The following is an 18,683-nucleotide window of genomic DNA, read 5'->3' as shown; positions in this document are numbered from 1 at the left end:
CACCAAGCATACCACCAGTTCCCTTAGAGGTCTTTCTTTTCACCACTAGTGTGGGATTTGTTTTGGAGCTTGACATTTCTGTACACTAGCCACTGAACTGGGCAAAGAAAGGAGTGAAGTGTCTCCAGAGCCTGGTTACAAATCAGATCCACTGTCTGAGCCCGTGAAGCAGGGACTTAGAGAATGAGGTACCTTAGCATCGATTCTGATTTGTAGTCCCTGCATCCCTGTTTACAAGAAAAAATCACTGTAACTAATAAGTCAATATTCATAGGTCCCTAAGGAGTTTTGCTAAATTAAAATAGGTTATTTCCTTAGTCTGTGAAATCTGATAGTCCTGTTCTGTCTTTGCAGGAAATAGCACAGATGTTTGTGCGAGTCGGAATGTGCGAACAAGCCATGGCTGCATTTTTGAAATGTAATCAACCAAAGGAAGCAGTAGATACCTGTGTACATCTCAACCAAGTAAGGCACTAAAACGGATCGTCTCTGCAGTTTATTATCTTAGGAATTTCTAAGTCAAAGCAAAAATGAAATCACCATAGCCATCCTGTTGAGATTATTTCTAGTGTAAGTGTTAGAGGGCTGGACGTGAATTTTGTGGCAGGAACCAGGAAGGTATTTTCAAGTAGAGCTGAGGCCTGAGAAAGTGTTGGGGTTTTCGCTCCCCTCTCCAAGTGCTACCCCGAGGGGAACCCACGCGCAGCTGACTCAGTAAGGGAGCACGGACAAACCTATGCTTTCAGTGTGGCAAGTTTTTGTCTGGAAGTAATTTCATAATTTTCTGCATTTTTTTAGGGTTAGGTTTCGTTTCCAAAAAGGGACGAGTGAATGGTCTGTCATTGCCTGAGGAAGGAATTGAGTTGCTTTATCAATATTTATTTTGGCAAATCTATGTTCCTTTCCCTTTATAGAAAACATGAATTTGATATTTTTAAGAACTGAAATTCAACTGAAATTAAAGTGCAGAATTATTATAGAAACTGTTGACTATCAGTGTATTTTCCTTAAAGTATCTTATAAAGCTTCATTTGCCTCATAAATAGTTTTAAAATGCAAAAGTTTGGTAGGATATTTTTTAACTGAAATTGTATCTTTTGCTTTACACTAAAGAACAAAACAGTGAATCTTTTCCTGACTCATAACATGTGCAAACATAGAATTGTAAACTTTAAATGTGAGATCAACTTCAAAACTTCCCTTTTCAGGTGCACTTCTCAAACAAAGTGTCTTAGATTATTTAATCACGTTAATACATGCTTAGCTTATACAACTTATAATTGCTTTGATTTTAAGTAATATTTTTAAAAAATCCGTTTTTCCTACTGGGAGGTAGTATTGTCTGTTACTATAAGCTTAACCCTTATTGTGTAGATTGTAGGACAAATGTGATTAAATACATGGTGACTAAATGGAATACCTCTCCCCTAGTGGAACAAAGCTGTTGAGTTGGCTAAAAGTCATAGTATGAAGGAAATTGGGTCCCTGTTAGCCAGGTGCGCATCTCACCTTCTGGAAAAAAACAAGACTCTGGACGCCATAGAGCTCTATCGGAAAGCCAGCTACTGTTTTGATGCTGCTAAACTGATGTTTAAGGTGATGTAATAACCTTGATGAACATTTGTTCAGGTTTACAGTTGAATTTTGCTCAAGTTACAGGTGTTATTGTTGTTGTTTTCTCTTTTTTTGCAGTACTGGGAATGGAACCCAGGGGCATTGTACCTCTGAGCTATACCCCCAGCCCTATTTTTTAGTCTTTTTATTTATTTATTTTATTTATTTATTTATTTATTTATTTATTTATTTATTTACTTTTTTGTGGTACTGGGGGTGGAACCCAGAGCCTTTCTACCTCCGGGCTATCCTCCCAGACCTATTTTTTTTTATATTTTATTTGGAAACAGGGTCTCACTAAGTTACTGAGAGCCTCACTAAGTAGCTGAGGCTGGCTTTGAACCTGTGCAGTCCTCCTGTCTCAGTCTCCCAAGTGTGAGTCAGCCTTTCAAGTGCAGGGATTACAAGCGTGCGCCACTACGCCCAGCTTTAGTCTTTTTATTTTTGAAACAGGGTTTTACTGAGTTGCAAAGGGCCTTGCTAAGTAGCTGAGGCTGTCCGCCAACCACCATCCTCCAGTATCTGCCTCCCGAATGCTGTAATTACAAGTGTGGACCACCAAGCCTGGCCTTCAAGTACAGTTTTTTTAGGTAGCACGGAACACAGTTTTTTCTTTCTTTCTTTTTTTGTGGTACTGGGATGGGACCCAGGAGCTTCCTACCTCTGGGCAACACCCTCAGACCTATTTTATATTTTATTTGGAAACAGTCTCACTAAATTGACGAGAGCCTCACTAAGTAGCTGAGGCTGGCTTTGAACTGTGCGATCCTCCTGTCTCAGCCTCCCCAGTTCTGAGATTACAAGTGTGTGCCACCACGCCTGGCCTACAATTTTCATTTTCTTTGGAAACAAATATTTGTTACAGTCAACCCTTTCAGCTTTCATAGTTACAACTATAATTATGTATTATTTTGGTGTTATTACTTTTTACTAACAAGGCTACTTTTTAATACCTAAACAATTCTATATTTGGTATTGATGTTAAAAAATATTAAAGAATTTTCTGGAACCAGAAAATTAAATTCTGAGAATTAAATTCTGTTGATTATAATAGAGTTTTGAATTCTTGTAAATGTACAGATTTTACAATGTTACACTTTCTATAATATCTGTTTGAATTAGTTCAGGGTTAATGCATGCCAATTCTACGTTTTATTATATTCTCTTCCTATTTGACTTAATGAAAAAGGGGAAATTTTTCTCAAAATCACATAAATAAATTTAAACATTTGAAGGCTGCGCCATGTCAGTGCCGTTGTGTCTTTGTGTACCAGGAATGTTATCTTTTAAATCTCTGTGTTATTGGAAGGTACTACCCATTTCATCACTAATTTCTTCTTTCTGATTCAGTATTTAATGGCAGATATTATTTTCTAAGATTGTTAATAACTTTAACACGAAGGCTAAATACTAAGGAAAGAACGAAGCATTTCTGTTAGTAGTAAGGCTTTTAAAACACTTCACATAGAACGGTGGTAGTTACATTCGGTCCTACCAATCTTTTTCCTATTTTAGATAATCAAATTTTAGTTAATTTTGGCAAAGACTTTATTTGTACATATATACATTAACAAGTATTTACCCCTAAATTCTTTACATGTGTAAAGATTGCAGATGAAGAGGCAAAGAAAAGGACTAAACCTTTACGTGTGAAGAAGCTCTATGTACTGTCGGCTTTACTGATAGAGCAGTACCATGAACAAATGAAGGATGCCCAGAGAGGAAAAGTCAGAGGGAAGAGCTCAGAGGTAAGGCAGGACGCTGCGTGACTAAACGATAGCAAATGGTCCGAAGTGAACGGGCAGGCATGATGATCAAGCTGCTCTTTAGAAAGCCCATTAATTTGCATGACTCTTTTACTTTCTTTAAATGCTACGAAGAAATGATTCAGATTTGATATCGAGATTTAGAGATTTCTATTTAGAAATATTGAAAATTATTTTTTTCTACAAAGCTAATATGCGGTCTTTGCTTTATTTTTGTTAACATTTTTACTTACCTAGTAAATCTTTTCTAAGCAGAGAATTTAAACACTTTCTTAGGGGTAGGAATGAAGCTCAAGTCCTAGAGAGCTGTGCAAGGCCTGGGAAGGGGCGGCTAACTTTTTTTAGAATATGTATATTATTATAATGTATAAATGAATCTCATATAACTTAAAGTTATATTTCACTTAAAGTTTAATTTTACTTCAAAACTTGATCATACCGGTTTAAGAAAATGAGTTACAATGAAGCAATTGTCTGTAATGACAATTTTGTAATCATAAAATGTGTTTACTTAGATGTTAATGTGTCACAGTCTCGGGGAGTGCGGAGGTGTGCGGGAGCCGGTCCTGCGTGAGTTTGGCTGTAAGTGGGACTGGCTTTTCTTATAGGCCACTTCTGCCTTGGCTGGTCTGCTGGAAGAGGAAGTGCTGTCGACAACCAGTCGTTTCACAGATAATGCGTGGAGAGGGGCCGAGGCTTACCACTTCTTCATCCTTGCACAGAGACAGCTCTATGAGGGTTATGTTGACACTGCACTGAAGACAGGTGGGCCTGTCACCTAATGTACACAGTACATCAGAGTCTTTAAAACTGAATATGAAGGGCCAGCGCCTCAGCTGCCTTTATGTTAACTTCAGTAACATGTGCCCTATGAATTTATTTTCACATGTTTGAGATTATGCTATAGTTTGTTTTGTGCTCTCACCTTTCTGAAGTTAAAAGTTTTAATACATAAAAAGCAGTATATAGGGTTCACAGAAATAGAAGAAGTTTGAGATTATCAAAAAGAAAGTATATAGCATTCATATGCTTTCATTCAGAGTTAAACAGCAGCCCAGTCCATATCCTTTGGAGATACACCTACACTTATCTAAAAAGTTTAATAGCATTTGTATTACAAGAGTTAAAAAGGCCATACTTTTATGTATGTAAAAAATAATGTTATAAAGTATTTTCACATTGTATTCATTTCTGTAGTACTTGTTTCTATAAAGGATTCTTTTCTAATAATATTAACAAAAATAAGAAATGCAAGGTAAGATATAAATAATTAATAATTTATAAAGTAATCTTAAGCTGGATGTGGTGATGCACGGTTATAATTCCAGTACTTGGGAGGCTGGAACAGGAGGATCACAATTTCACCACCAGCCTCAGCTGCTTAGTGAGGCCCTGTGCAACTTAGTGAAACCTTATTTCAAAATAAAGAATAAAAAATTAGGGCTGGGGGTGCACTCGGAGGTAAAATGCCCCTGGGTTCCATCCCCAGTACCACACACACACACTAAAGTAATCTTCTGAGAGATAATTTGGGTTAAGCTTCCTTTTAGACATTTCCCCACACAATATAGAATGTACTTAAGTTTGCAATATAGAAAAATTACAAATAAGATATGACAGCTGACAAGATAAATGGTCTGAGCAATTTTAGAGACTCATTTTCATTTCTTCTTTTTTCTCAAAGTCTTGTTTCACTGATGCATGCCAAAAGCATTAATCTGCTCAAAGAAACACAAGAGAGAATTTATGATTTCATACTGCTTTTCTTTTTTGCAAAAAAAAAATTCTTGAGAATTATGACTAGCAGTATAGTATTAATGTACCTTTTTTGAAATGCCATGACTCTCTAACTTAAATGGAACCAAAGGGGCATAATTCAACACCCAAGTCCTTTCTGTCTTAACTTCCCAAGCTGGGCCAGCCATGTGTATCACTCGGCGGTGGTTCTTCTCACAGGACATGAGCTGCTGCGTGGCTCCACGCAACCTACACATCACGCACCTCAGTCCCTCCTAGTGCTGCTGTGTCTCAGCAGTGCTCTCCTTAACATTTCTTTTGTTAATATTCATGTGGCTTAACACTGATCCTCTCCCATGCATGTTCATTCTATCATTATTTTTAATTTTTCTAATTATTTATTTTGCAGTACTGAGGATGGAACCCAGGGGCATTCTACCTCCGAGCTACACCCCTAGCCCTATTTTTTATTCTTTATTTTGAAACAGGGTCTCACTGAGTTGCAGAGGGCCTCACTAAGTAGCTGAGGCTGGTTGTGAACCGCGATCCTCCTGCCTCAGCCTCCCGAATGCTGGGATTACAAGCGTGCGCCACCACGCCCAGCTTCATGATCATGTTTTAAAACCCAAACTGTCCTCTTTTCTAGCTCTTCACCTGAGAGCCTATGAAGACATTATCCCTGCGGTTGAGATCTACTCTCTGTTGGCACTCTGCGCGTGTGCCAGTAGAGCTTTTGGTACTTGTTCAAAAGCTTTTATTAAACTCGAATCTTTGGAGACTCTCACTTCAGAACAGAAACAGCTATATGAAGACCTTGCTCTAGAAATCTTCACCAAACATACTCCAAAGGATAACAGGAAATCTGAATTGGACAGCCTTCTCGAAGGGTAGGTGAACGGTCACTAGTGGGTATCATTCTGCCTTGTGAGAGGCTTGCATCTCTGTGTGTATAATATGGACGGTAATAATTTGGGTACTAAATTTTTTTTATGGTACTGGGGAAGGAACCCAGGGGCATTCTACCTCCAAGCTATACCCTCAGCCCTAGTTTTTAGTCTTTTTTATTTTTGAAACAGGGTCTCACAGAGTTGCGAAGAGTCTCGCTAAGTAGCTGAGGCTGTCCACGAACTGCGATCCTCCGGTCTCTGCTTCCCAAATGCTGGGATTACAAGCGTGCGCCACCACGTCCGGCAGGTACTAAATTTTGAATGTTTACCTTAACATTTAACTTTATATAATCTCACAAGTATATTAATGCTTTATTTTTCACTGTAAGAAATATTATTATTATTATTATTATTATTATTATTATTATTTTTGTGTGTATGGTACTGGGGGTGGAATCCAGGGGCTTTTCTACCTCCAGGCTACACTCCCAGACCTTTTTTATACTTTATTTGGAAACAGGGTCTCACTAAGTTGCTAAGAGCCTCACTAAGTAGCTGAGGCTGGCTTTGAACCCATGCGATCCTCCTGTCTCAGCCTCCCAAGCGCTGGGATTATAAGCATGTGCTACCACGCCTGGCAAAAAATTATTTCAAAATAAAAAAATAAAAAATAGGGCTGGGGGTGTCACTTGGAGGTAGAATACCGCTGGGTTCCATTCCCAGTGCCACACACAAAAAAAGAAACATTAAGCCGGGTGTGGTGGCACATGCTTGCAATCCCAGCACTTGGGAGGCTGAGACAGGAGGATAGCCCAGGTTTGAAGCCATCTCAGCTACTTAGGCTCTCAGCAACTATGTGAGACCCTGTTTCCAAATAAAGTATAAAAATATAGGTCTGGGAATATGGCCCAGAGGTAGAAAAGTCCCTGAATTCCACCCCCAGTACCACACACACACACACACACACACACACACACACACACACCTATTTGAAAAAATATTTTTGAAATAAAAGTATCTTATTAAAGTATATCTTGAATTTTTTCATTCTTTAATTTTTAAGTGTATTAAGTAAGTTACATTAGGCCAATTAGAAGTGTCAAATTATACGTAATTGGTTTTCTCTTGGCTTTCAGTGGGGAAGGGAAGCTGCCCATATGCGTGGCCACAGGGAGCCCAATCACCGAGTACCAGTTCTGGATGTGCAGCGTGTGCAAGCACTGTGTCCTGGCACAGGAAATCAGCAACTACAACTTCTGTCCCTTGTGCCATAGTCCAGTGGGGTAAAGGAAAGAGGAGCTGTGCCCCGTGGCAAAACACTTGGAACATATATACATAGCTCTCACCGCCTATGCCATAAGATTGATTTCTGTAAGTTTTATAAGAAAAGCAGCTTCATTATTTTTTATAGTGGTGTTTTTGTACAATATATATATTAAGATAATAAAATGATTTTTATATAGAAGTACAATTATGAAATAGAACTTTCATAAAAACTTGTAGAGGTCAGCTTTATTTTTTCTATATTATTTACATATCATGTTTCACTTACCTTATGGTTGGTTATACAATGCCATGGTAATATTCTACACAAAAAGTAGTTTTCCCACCATGTCAAGTTCTTTATAAATTATAATTTTTTTGATACTGGGGATTGAACCCAGAGACTTTCTATCTCTGATCTATATCCCAGCCCTAATTTTATTTTTTATTTTGAAACAGAGTCTCAGTAAGTTTCAGCTGAGGGCCTTGCATGTTTTATTATCACTAATTTAGAAGAGAAAAACTGTGACCCATAATGATGGTTTCTTACCTCTTTTACATAGCTAATAATGTTCTCTTCAGTTCTTATGAAAATGTCCTTTTATTTTTTTTAGAAAAAGAACAGACTTTAGCACCATTTCATCAAAATTACTCACTAAACTTGGCTGATGTTTAGTAGAGGCAAAAAATAAAGGGAAGCACACAACACTGTCATGGTAGCTGTATTTCCTAGGTTACTTCGTTGCCTCAATGTGATACATTTTTGGTCCTGTAGAGATGGGGTAAGCCTGAGATTGGCAGTAGCGAGCTATGAGAGGAGGTTTAGAGCCTAGGTGAGTTTAGGATAGCTAGTGGGCTCCTCTGCCTAAATAAAGATGGAAGAAAGTGTTTGAAATGTCTCTTCAGGAGTCTTGTGAGAAACTGTCTTGGTGCAATGGTAGGCTTCAGACACACTGCCAGACAAACTATCCCAGAAGTCACGGAACAGAAAGGCTTACTGACCTGACTAGAGGAGGATGCTTGAAACACCTGGTTTATTGAATCAGTTTGAAATATACAATGAAGAACAAGAAGAAAGTGATAGGGTAGAGTAACACTGTTGGGGAAGGGTGCTAGCGGGGTGGAAAAACCACAGAACTTAAATCCAAAGTTCTGTAGTGTTTGTATGTCCTGACCCTCACTTGTCCCATCACCTGCTCCCTGAAAGTGGAGTTATCAAGAGAACCAGAGTGGATTCACTTGGAAAGTGCTGTACTAATGAGGCACACTTGCTCTTGGGAGGAGGCTCAGAGGCAGCATGGCTATAGTTGGCTAATTTAGTCGGCTAAGCAGTGATGGGTTTTATTGTATTTCTTGGTTAGAGGACTGGCCAGAAAGTGTCCCAGCTCTGTACTCTACTTTGTCTCATAAATTATGAATTTATGCCAATTTAACACAGCAAATGTCACCTGTCTTCTATACCAGACTGGAGTATTTCCCCAAACCAGAAAAACATCCTAAAACAGAGATGCCCAAGAGAATATGTCTCCTGTTGAACTTAATTACCTCTTCCTAGAGGACTTTCTTTTTTTCAGGGATAAGACTATTCTCTGCTTGATCAACAAAAGAGAAATCTTTAAGGCTGTCGGGATAGTGTACTTGTCATTAGTTTCTGCTGGGTTTCCTGCAGGGTACTTTGTTTAAAACTGTGATTTTTGGTCCATGGTCTGATCCCTGGGTATCTCTTCTTTCCCTTCCCTACCTAGGAATCCACTGAATTCATGAGCTTGTCCTACCTCCAGCCTGTACTGTGACCTATTGCTTATACTCCTATTTGCTTCAATTACAAAGCCCCTGCTGACTGCACACCTCTCCTGACATATCTTTTGGGTACCCTCTTGGAGCCATCTCATTTGCTGCTTGCTCTGTGCTTATTGAACCCAAGAATTTTTCCTCCAGCTAATCATTCTAGATAGATCCTGAGTTGCTGTCAAACTGAAGTTCATGTTCATTTTTGATTAAGAAACCAAATATCTAAAAATGAAGTCTCAAACTTTCTGGATCTAATTATATGTATATGATTATATATATATATATATATATATATATGTATCTATCTATCTATATATAAACACAGATACCACATATACAGATATACAAACACAGACAGGCACATCTTTTCTACTATTGTAAATGCTTTTATGACTCTTTGGTATCTATCTCTATGAATGCTTTAGTTACCTGCCATAATGTCTTGGGGGCATTGTCTCGCTTGAAAATGATACTAGAGAAAGAATCCACACTATGAATTGACCTGATTGGCTTAATTCAACATGAAGGAAACTTCAAGATGACAACAAACTCTCCCCTGATACAAGGGACAAAGAGAAGCAAAAGTCACTATATAAAACAAATACTTGAGCCGAGCATGGTGGCACACACTTGTAATCCCCGCGCTTGGGAGGCTGAGACAGGAGGATCACATAGTTCAAAGCCAGCCTCAGCTACTTAGTGAGGCTCTCAGCAACTTAGTGAGGCCCTGTTTCCAAATAAAATATAAAATAGGTCTGGGAGTATAGCCTGGAGGTAGAAAGCCCCTGGGTTCTGCCCCCAGTACCACCAAGAAAACCCCCAAAACAAAAAACCCAAACAAACAAAAAGAAAACAACAACAAAAATTGAGAGCTGGGTGTGGTGGCGCACACTTGTAATCCTAGCATTCAGGAGGTAGAGACAGGAGGATCGTAGTTCACAGACAGCCTCAGCTACTTAGTGAGGCCCTTTGCAACTCAGTGAGACCCTGTTTCAAAATAAAGAATAAAAAATAGGCTGGGGGTGTAGCTCGAAGGTAGAATGCCCCTGGGTTCCATCCCCAGTACCACAAACAAACAACAAACCAAACCAAAACAAAACCAAATACTTGAAGAGAAATTTGATGGACACAATTAGGTAGTATATTGTAGACAAGATAATGAAACTGAATTTTTTTTTCTGGGAGTAGACATGAACTGACTCCCTTTGAATAATGTTTCTATCATCAAACATGCCCTGAATTATCTTATGTTTCAAAGTAGTGTGGTAGGCATAGTATTGAAATAATAGAATCAGCTGATAAAGTTGTACAAATAAGCAATGTGACTCACTGACATTCACAAAAGCTAATTTCATTATAGTTTGCGAAAATGCACTTTGAAATTATCTTTCTGTATTCCCAAAGCTGAGATCTTACATTTTTAAGATGTATTACATGAAAAAAATGAAAATAATAAGTACTGAAGAAAAATGACTTGTGTTTATCCCAAGTTTTCTTTATTTATAACTTAGGGGTAACGCGGTATTTTGTCTTCATTTAAGTATTTTGGTGGACTCCTAGTTATCTTTCCAAAGTGACTGAAATCAGAAATATTATAGTGATATATGCATATCCATGTTTATAGCAACATAAGTCACCATAGTCATATTATGGAACCAGCTTAGGTGTCCATCAACAGATGAATGGATTACAAAATTATGGAGCATATAAAAATGGAATTCTACTCAGCAATATAGAAAAATATGTCATTTGTAGGAAAATGGATGGATCTGGAGAATGTTAGTGAAATTAACCAGTCACAGAAAGTGAATGTTCTATGTTTTCTGTCCTATGCAGAAGCCATGGAGTAGTGAGGATATAAGAGGGATTTTAGACAATGGAGGAGAAACTCCATTGGAGCCAGGGAGGTGGTCTAGGGAAGAGGGGAGAGGGAGAAATAATGAAGAAAAGACTTCCAGTGCATTATGTGTATATGATAGAATACCAATGTCAATCTCAATATTAAGTATGGGGAAGGGGAGCAGGGAGGGAGCTAGGAGAAAACTCATCAGGTGCTTTGTGGATGTATGTCACTATCACTCTGAGTTTTATTATGATGTGATACTATAATGCACCAATAAAAGTATATAAAAAACCCAGGAACCAACTATAAAAATATCTTGATGGAAATTTATTAGGAGGGAGTTGTCCTTCCAAATGGAAAAGGGGAGAGGGAGTAGAAAGTTTAGTAGATATATTATACCACTTTTGCCATCAAACAGGGGAGACACCCAACAGCCTTATAAACATACAAGGCAAATGTCTGATGAGTGACCTTCAGAGAATTACCCCTTAGAGGTCACACAAAGAAGTAATGGTGTCAAACTTTTTAAGAGGAGATCAAGAATACTAAATTTGGAGACATTATCTCTAAGATCTCACCACTGGGTTTCCAAAATTAAATAGCAGTATTATGTTGCCCCCTACTGTCTTTTTTTATAATTATTTTTTCAATTCATTTATTTTATTTTCTAAACTAACATTTTAAATATACAAGTTACATGGTTATAGTAGAAATTTTAAAAAAATATACAAGAAGCCAGGCATGGTGGTGCACACCTGTAATCCCAATATTTGGGAGACTGAGAGAGGAGGATGGCATGTTTGAGGACAGCCTCAACAAGTAGTGAGACTTTCATTAACCTAGTGAGACCCTGCTTTGAAATAAAAATAAGGCTGGGGGCAGAGCTTGAAGGTAGAATGCCCCTGGGTTCAATCCCCGGTAACACCCCCCCCCCATAAAATACATAAGAATGTAGATGAAAAAGTAAAAACAGCTAACCTTTTTTAAGAATAAAAAGTATTCGTTTTATTCATTTATATTTTAGTTGAATTTAAGAGAATAAAACAGCTGGAGAAATGACATAAACAAGTATTTTATAAGATTTCAAAAATATATTTCTCGAAAGAAAAAGTAAACATTAAGAGGCTTAGAGTTACAATTTTATTTAATTCCTTATTTATCATAGCTTCAGTTTTTAGTAAAATTGAGAAGAATTTAGAGAAAAATGAAGTATTTCTACACACCTACAATAGCCAAAATTAAAACTGAAAACTGTTGGTGAGAATTTAGAGCAACTGAAACTCATACATTTCTGAAAGAAACGCAAAGTAGTACACTTTGGAAAAAATTGGAAGTTTCTTCTACCTAGCAAACCTATTCATTGGAATTTACCCAGGAGAAATAAAAACATTTCCACACAAGGACTTGCATGCAAATGTAAACAGTTTTATTTATAATAGCCCCAAATGAAAGATGCCAGATATCCATCAATATGTGAATGTATAAACAAGCTGTGGGGTTTTCATGATGAAATTACTGCTGAGCAACAACTGGTCAATTTTAATGGAAATCAGTGAGGTTGAGCATCTTTCCACATGTTTAATACTGGCCACTATTTGTGTATTTTTGGAGAAAAATTTATTCAAGTTCTTTGCCCATTTTTGCCTTAGTATCGTTTTAATTATCATGTCACTTTCCTATTGTTTCCTGTGCCTTTGGACATCATATTCAAGAAATCATCACCGAATTCCACATGATGATGCTTTGCCCTACCTTTTCTTCCGAGTTGTAATTTAAGCATTTGCACTTAGGCCATTGATCCATTTGGAATTTTTGTATATAATATAAAGTAAGAATCCAACTCCATGATTTTGCATGGTACATCCTTTTCCCAGCACTGTTTGTTAAAAAGGCCAATGCCACACTGTCTGGATGACTTGTTTTGTAGTAAGTTTTGCAATCAGGAAGTGTGGGTCCTCCTTGTTCTCTTTCAAGATTGCTTTGGCTATTTGGGGTCCCTTGAAATTCCTTATGAATTGTAGGATGAATCTTTCTATTCTTGCAAAAACATCACTAGGATTTTGATATGGATTCCACTGAATCTTAGATTGCTTTGGATAGTATTAGCATCTTAACAGAATTGCCTTCCAGTCATCTTTGCATTTATTTGTCTTAATTTCTTTCAAGTGTTTTGTCCTTTTCATCCTGTGAATCTTTTACTTCCTTGGTTAAATTAATTCTTAAGTATTCACTTTGATGCTACAGTATAGACTTGTTTTAATTTCCTTTTCAAACTGTTCATGTAGACAAAATGCTGATTTTTGCGTGTTGATTTTGTATCGTTTTACTTTGCTGAATCATTTACTAGTTCTAACAGGTATTCCCCCTCCCCCAATCTTCATGTGTAAGCAGAGATGCTTTTACATCTTCCATTCTATTTTTGTTTTATTTCCTAATTGCTCTGCCTAGAACTTTAGTGCTGTTTAGTCTCAGTTGTGAAAGTGAGCATTTTTGCCTTTTTTTCCTGATTTTAGAGGAAAAGCTTTCAGTCTTTCACTAAATCTGATGTTCGCTATGGGTTTTTAGTCTTTTTTTTTTTTTTTTAATTGAAACAGGGTCTCACTGAGTTGTGAAGGGCCTCGCTAAGTAGCTGAGGCTGTCCGCGAACCATGCCCGCTCACTCTGTGTGTTTAATAATTAAGTTTTTTCACTTATATTCAGACAGATACTTGCTATCTTAAGCTGTTTTTATCATGAAAGGGTCTTGGATCTTGTCAAATGCTTCTCTATCAATTGCGATTACCATGCATTTTTCTTACATTGTTAATGTAGCGTATGACATTGATTTTCATGTGTCATGCAATCCTGTGCATTTCAGGAATAGTTCCCATTTGGTCATAATATATAATTCCTTTAATATGCTCATCAATTTGATTTGTTAATCTGTTGTTGAAGACTTCTGCACTTCGAGAAGTTTTCCATCTACGTCGGTGTAGTAATATACAGTGGTTTGAATTTGAACTTCTGGCCAAGGGGCAACAAAGCTCACAGAATTTTGACACAAAGCGTCTCAGGGTAACCATTCCGAGCCGCGGTGTTCTGCCAGGAGGGTGCGCTGCACCGAAAAAACCACCGGTAATACGCCAGTCAACCTGCCACTCAAGAACCACTGGCTTGCTGCCTCCGCGTCCAGTACGATCGATCCCACCCGCTGCCAGTAGGCAGGCACCTCGCAGCATCAGCCGCGGACTTGAAACCATTTAAGACCAGCGGTCAGCTGACTTCCTGCGAAACCAAGTAGGCAGTCAGTACCCAGGGCGGGAAGAAGCGTGGAACGCGGGACCTTTTAAGCTTCCCGGGAAATCCCGCGCGCCTCCCGCAGTCAACAGTCATCTCGCGAGAAGACGAGTCCTCCGAAGGCACAAACTTCGCCCTCGCAGGACCGAGGCTTGGTTGGCACATTAAGTTCCGGGGTGCGGAAGCGGCTCTGCGGTGCCGCCTCTGGTCCCCCAGAAGCCAGCCCCATCCACCACAAAGGAGGGGCCTTTGCCGCTATGGACGGGCAGGGAGGCCACGCAGCCCTCGCCCTCGCCCAGGAGCATTTCGACAAGGGGGAGTACGCGGAGGCCGAGGCGCTGTACTCCGCTTACATCCGCCAGTGCGCCTGTGCGGGCTACGCCGGCGCGAGCGGAGGGAGGTAACTATCGCGAGAGGTGGGCGGGAGCTATCGCGAGAGGTGGGAGTCTCGGGCTTGGGGGAGGTGGTGGCTTTGGGTCTGGATGCTGGTTGAGTTCCGCTCCCGGGCGGCTGGTCCCCACTCCGTGCGGGGGACGAGGCGGGGGTCGTTCGCCTTCCGGAAGGGCCCCCCCCAGCGCCAGCCCTCGCCCTGTGGTCCTCGTTACCCAGAGTCTGAGCCAGGGTCCGGGGCGGGGAAGGGGCGAGGCCGGCGCGCGCGGCCGCCGCGAGGGCCCTTGTTAATGATGGTCGAGGAAAGTACTTTAGGACGTGGGAAGGAGTACCGTGGACCCTCAGGTGTGGTCACCCGGAAGAAGCAGTCTCACTTCACTCTGACATCTTTATTATTCATGCTTGGATATTTCAGGACGCATTCCTAAGATTAAGACTTAAAAGACCTGGCCGTACTGTCATCACAGAATTCCTTAACATCTAACGTTCAGGCAGTGTTGGTTGGACCTTTCCTGATTGACCAACAAAATGCTTTGTCGTTAGTTGGATGGTTTGTTATTGGCAGTTAGTTCAAGTCAGGACGCACATTTGTATATTTGGTTTTTTGATCTTTGAAGTTACACCCCCCCCCCTTTCCCTTGCAGCAGTTAATTTGTTGAGAAAGTCAATCTTGTGTCTTGAGTGTTTCCCTGTTATGAATTTGCTGAATGCGTCTAGATGTCATTTAATGTCTTTTATAGCTCCTGCATTGCCTCTGAGTTGCTAGTTCTGTGATATCATTTGATGTGTGTTCTGTCTCCTATATTGCTTCTGAATTGATAGTTCAGTCTTGAAGTTTGAGCCAGCGCAACAGTAGTTACAGCCCTTGTCTGAGATCTCAAGAATCAAGATGTTAGAAGCAGCTGACCGGTCAAAAATATTTCCTGAGGACTCTACTTTGCACTCTGGGGTATAACAAAGAAATGAGAGGTTTAGGCTTCAGCTTGTCTGTTTCGACTGGATTTGAGAATTGCTTTGGAAAGAAAAAGGAAAACAGAATCATTGTCTTGTACAGAGAAGGTTTCAGGGCAGTAAAGGGGAAGCGGCTGAGACCCGTGGAGCTGGTGACTTCACAGAGCTGCTGACCTCCAGCCCCCTGCAGTAAACACAGTTCATTTTAAGCCTTTGGGGCATTCAGGAAGAGCGGATGCCACACGTAGGACCTCCGTAGTGAACTGAAGCCGGTTTTCTAGCAGGAAGCCAGCTTGGTATTGGGTGGGTTGGGGGGTCCTGGCAAGGGGGAAAGAAGGGCGGCTGTATCCAGAGGTCAGTCCCTGGGGGTCATCATGTTGCATTTCTCCTAGGACTAACTTGTGTTTCTTTATTAGTGGAAAATGACATCATATCTCTTTCTTTTTAAGGGCAATTAAAGTTTTGAGAGTAAAATTGGTAATCCATTTTGTGGCAAACTTCAACTTTGGGCAGGCTTTCTCTCCTTGCCGTCTTTGCCCTGCTAGTGTATGCTTAGAAAATGAACGATTATTCTAATATAAAAATCATTCACAATAAAAAGTGACACATGTTGGCAGTAATCAGAGGTGTTGAACACCCCAAAAGTTCTTGTGCAGTTCAGATCGGTATTGTAGTGCTATCATCCTACAAACGTAGTTAACGGAGGTAAACAAAAACGGATTTCAGTTTATTTATTTGCATTTTGTTTCTTCAGCTTGGATTTTCAGCGTAGCTACTGCATGTAGGCTGTGAAGTTTGACAGTGCCCTAAAGAGAAAGAAAGTGGAAATGAGAGGAGTTTGGTAACACGGTGTTTTTTAATGTGAACTTTTTGTTTAAAGCAAATGCAGCCCTAAGGATTTGGCTACTGCGTATAACAACAGGGGGCAGATCAAGTACTTCAGGGTGGATTTTTATGAAGCCATGGATGACTACACATCTGCCATAGAAGTCCAACCCAGTTTCGAAGTTCCGTATTACAACAGAGGGCTGATATTATATAGGCTGGGTAAGAATTGTTTATGTATTTTTCTTTTTCCCATTGACTGGATTTTATAGTGTCAGAGCTTTTAAGTGTGTATGAAACCAAATGTAGTAATTATCAAGCTTTAAAGGTATGTGAGATTTAGGTTTAGAGCTTGGAACAGAGGGTGCTACCTGAGTTCGGTAGGTATTCTGGATAGCCGCAGAGCTCCGGGGTGGGGGTGACCCCATTACTTTGTGCCTATACATTCCCAACTGCAAAATGAGGGTAATGCTGACAATCACCTGTGATACTTTCCTGAGTTCAATTCTTGAAAGACACATTGAGACAATAAAAAGTAAAGAAATTCTAGGTCCCTGGAATAGAGGAACTCTGGGTGCTGTTTCTTATTTAAAATTAAAAAGAAAAATAATCTCCTGTTTCTCTGTTTTACTCCAATTATATTAAACAGGTGATAGAGTTTTGTTGATTTTCTACAATGTTACATGTGTCTTGCCTGTTAAATCTTATAAATAAGCCCAATGACAGTTTTATTTATTTATTTTTGAATTTTTTCAGTGCTAGAATGAACCCAGAGCCTGGCACTCCTACCATTGAGCTACTCCCCCAGCCCTCCATAGCTAATTTTAAGTGTAATTGTTCCATAAAGATGTGCAAAATTACACAAGATTTACACATCTCTGTATCATTCTTAAGAGAAAAACACTTCCTTTACTGTGAGGGGTTGAAAGCTTACAAGTATAAAAGCAAAAAAAAGTATATGTGTATAAACTTTGCTATGAATAATACATTGAAGTACTCAGTTTTTTTCTCTTTTGGGTTCTGGTACAGGATATTTCGATGACGCTTTGGAAGATTTTAAGAAAGTATTAGACTTAAATCCTGGATTTCAAGATGCCACTTTGAGCTTAAAACAGACTGTTCTAGACAAAGAAGAAAAACAAAGAAGAAATGTTGAAAAGAATTATTGAAAATTTAAAGTAATTGAGATATTGATTTATCATTCTTATACCTGCATCTAATTGGCTTTCATTTAAAAAATAGGTAATTAAGTATTTTTGTTTCCATTTAAGAGAAAGTGATTCATGCATTATCACGGAAAGTTAATGTACTTAATTTCACGTTGAGAAACTGTGTTGAATAGATCCTCCTTTTTATAAAGTGTAAATAAGCAATATCAGTCTATAAGTATATATTATTTCAGTAAAATATTTAAATAAATGTGTGGTATTTCTCTCAGTGGAATTTTTTCAATTTTGCTACTTTTTAAAATTCCCAGTGTTTTTTTAAAGATTTTTTTCATCCACAGAAGAGTTAAAAGTATAATACAATCAATGCTTATAAACTTTTCACTTACATTCATCCATTGTTAACGTGTGCTAAATATGCTTTTTGTCTATATTTAAAATTAAAACTTTGCTGAACCATTTGAGAATAAGATATACAGGTATCATAATATTTCACTCTTAAATATTTCAGCCTGCCCCTTCAAGAATTAAAGACACCTTCCTTTATAACCACAATGCCATTGCAACACCCAGTACAATTTATAATTCTGTAATGTCCTCCATATCCAGCCCATATTCGGATTTGCCCAGTTATCTCCAAAATGTGTAGATTTTAATTTCTGAATCTATAGCCATCAGGTTTCATTGCGTTGTGTTAAATCCCAAGTCCTTTAAATCTGGTCATCCCTGCTCATTTTCTCCCAAAGCACTTGTCTCTAGATTGAAGCTATTTTATGTACTGAGGCTAGAAAGACACAATATTTAAGCTTAAGAATAAGATATGTCCTACAGGAGAACCGTTTTAAAGAACTCAGCTTCTACATGGTTTTCTCTAGAAATCATTGATAAGGTTTGGAAGTCATTGTTAAGATTTAAATACTGAACACAGTTTTCTAACTGGATAATGACAATAATTACTGGCCTCAACGTTTATGGAATCAGCCTTTACTGAATACTAGCCGTGAGCCAAGCACTGTTCAAACTCTCTAATGATATAGGACTGGTGTGGGGTGGATAGAGAGGTAATGAATTGGAGTAAAACACATGGTAAATGTAAAGCTTTAAAAATTATTTTATTTGGGTGCTGCCAACAAGCAATTGGACTCTGATTAGGTTTTGCAGAACAGGGAGGGAC

At 38.9% G+C, this 18,683-nt stretch overlaps 2 protein-coding genes across 3 annotated transcripts in view; both read left to right on the top strand.

The window, feature by feature from the left end:
* WDR35 (WD repeat domain 35) overlaps positions 1 to 7,291 on the top strand; it is a gene marked incomplete at both ends in the record, with an annotated part of 65,427 nt that extends 58,136 nt beyond the window's left edge. For both annotated transcript variants that reach the window (XM_080711104.1, XM_080711103.1), the window contains 6 exons: positions 355 to 465; positions 1,432 to 1,596; positions 3,222 to 3,362; positions 3,989 to 4,145; positions 5,764 to 6,004; positions 7,141 to 7,291. In XM_080711104.1, coding sequence (XP_080567230.1) covers positions 355 to 465; positions 1,432 to 1,596; positions 3,222 to 3,362; positions 3,989 to 4,145; positions 5,764 to 6,004; positions 7,141 to 7,291 — 966 coding nt within the window. The remainder of the gene's footprint in view (positions 1 to 354; positions 466 to 1,431; positions 1,597 to 3,221; positions 3,363 to 3,988; positions 4,146 to 5,763; positions 6,005 to 7,140) is intronic.
* Positions 7,292 to 8,044: 753 nt separating this feature from the next.
* TTC32 (tetratricopeptide repeat domain 32) lies at positions 8,045 to 17,512 on the top strand (the record flags this gene model as incomplete). Its single annotated transcript, XM_080711325.1, has 6 exons — positions 8,045 to 8,049; positions 13,836 to 13,888; positions 14,045 to 14,177; positions 14,263 to 14,577; positions 16,399 to 16,565; positions 17,373 to 17,512. The coding sequence occupies 6 exons, from the start codon at positions 8,045 to 8,047 to the stop codon at positions 17,510 to 17,512; spliced, it is 813 nt and encodes a 270-aa protein (XP_080567451.1).
* Between the last annotated feature and the right edge of the window lie 1,171 nt (positions 17,513 to 18,683).

The sequence above is a fragment of the Muscardinus avellanarius genome, assembly GCF_963383645.1.
Source record: "Muscardinus avellanarius genome assembly, chromosome: 15".
Classification (NCBI taxonomy): domain Eukaryota; kingdom Metazoa; phylum Chordata; class Mammalia; order Rodentia; family Gliridae; genus Muscardinus; species Muscardinus avellanarius.
The sequence above is the reverse complement of the archived record's forward strand: the minus strand, read 5'-3'. Positions and strand labels throughout refer to the sequence as shown.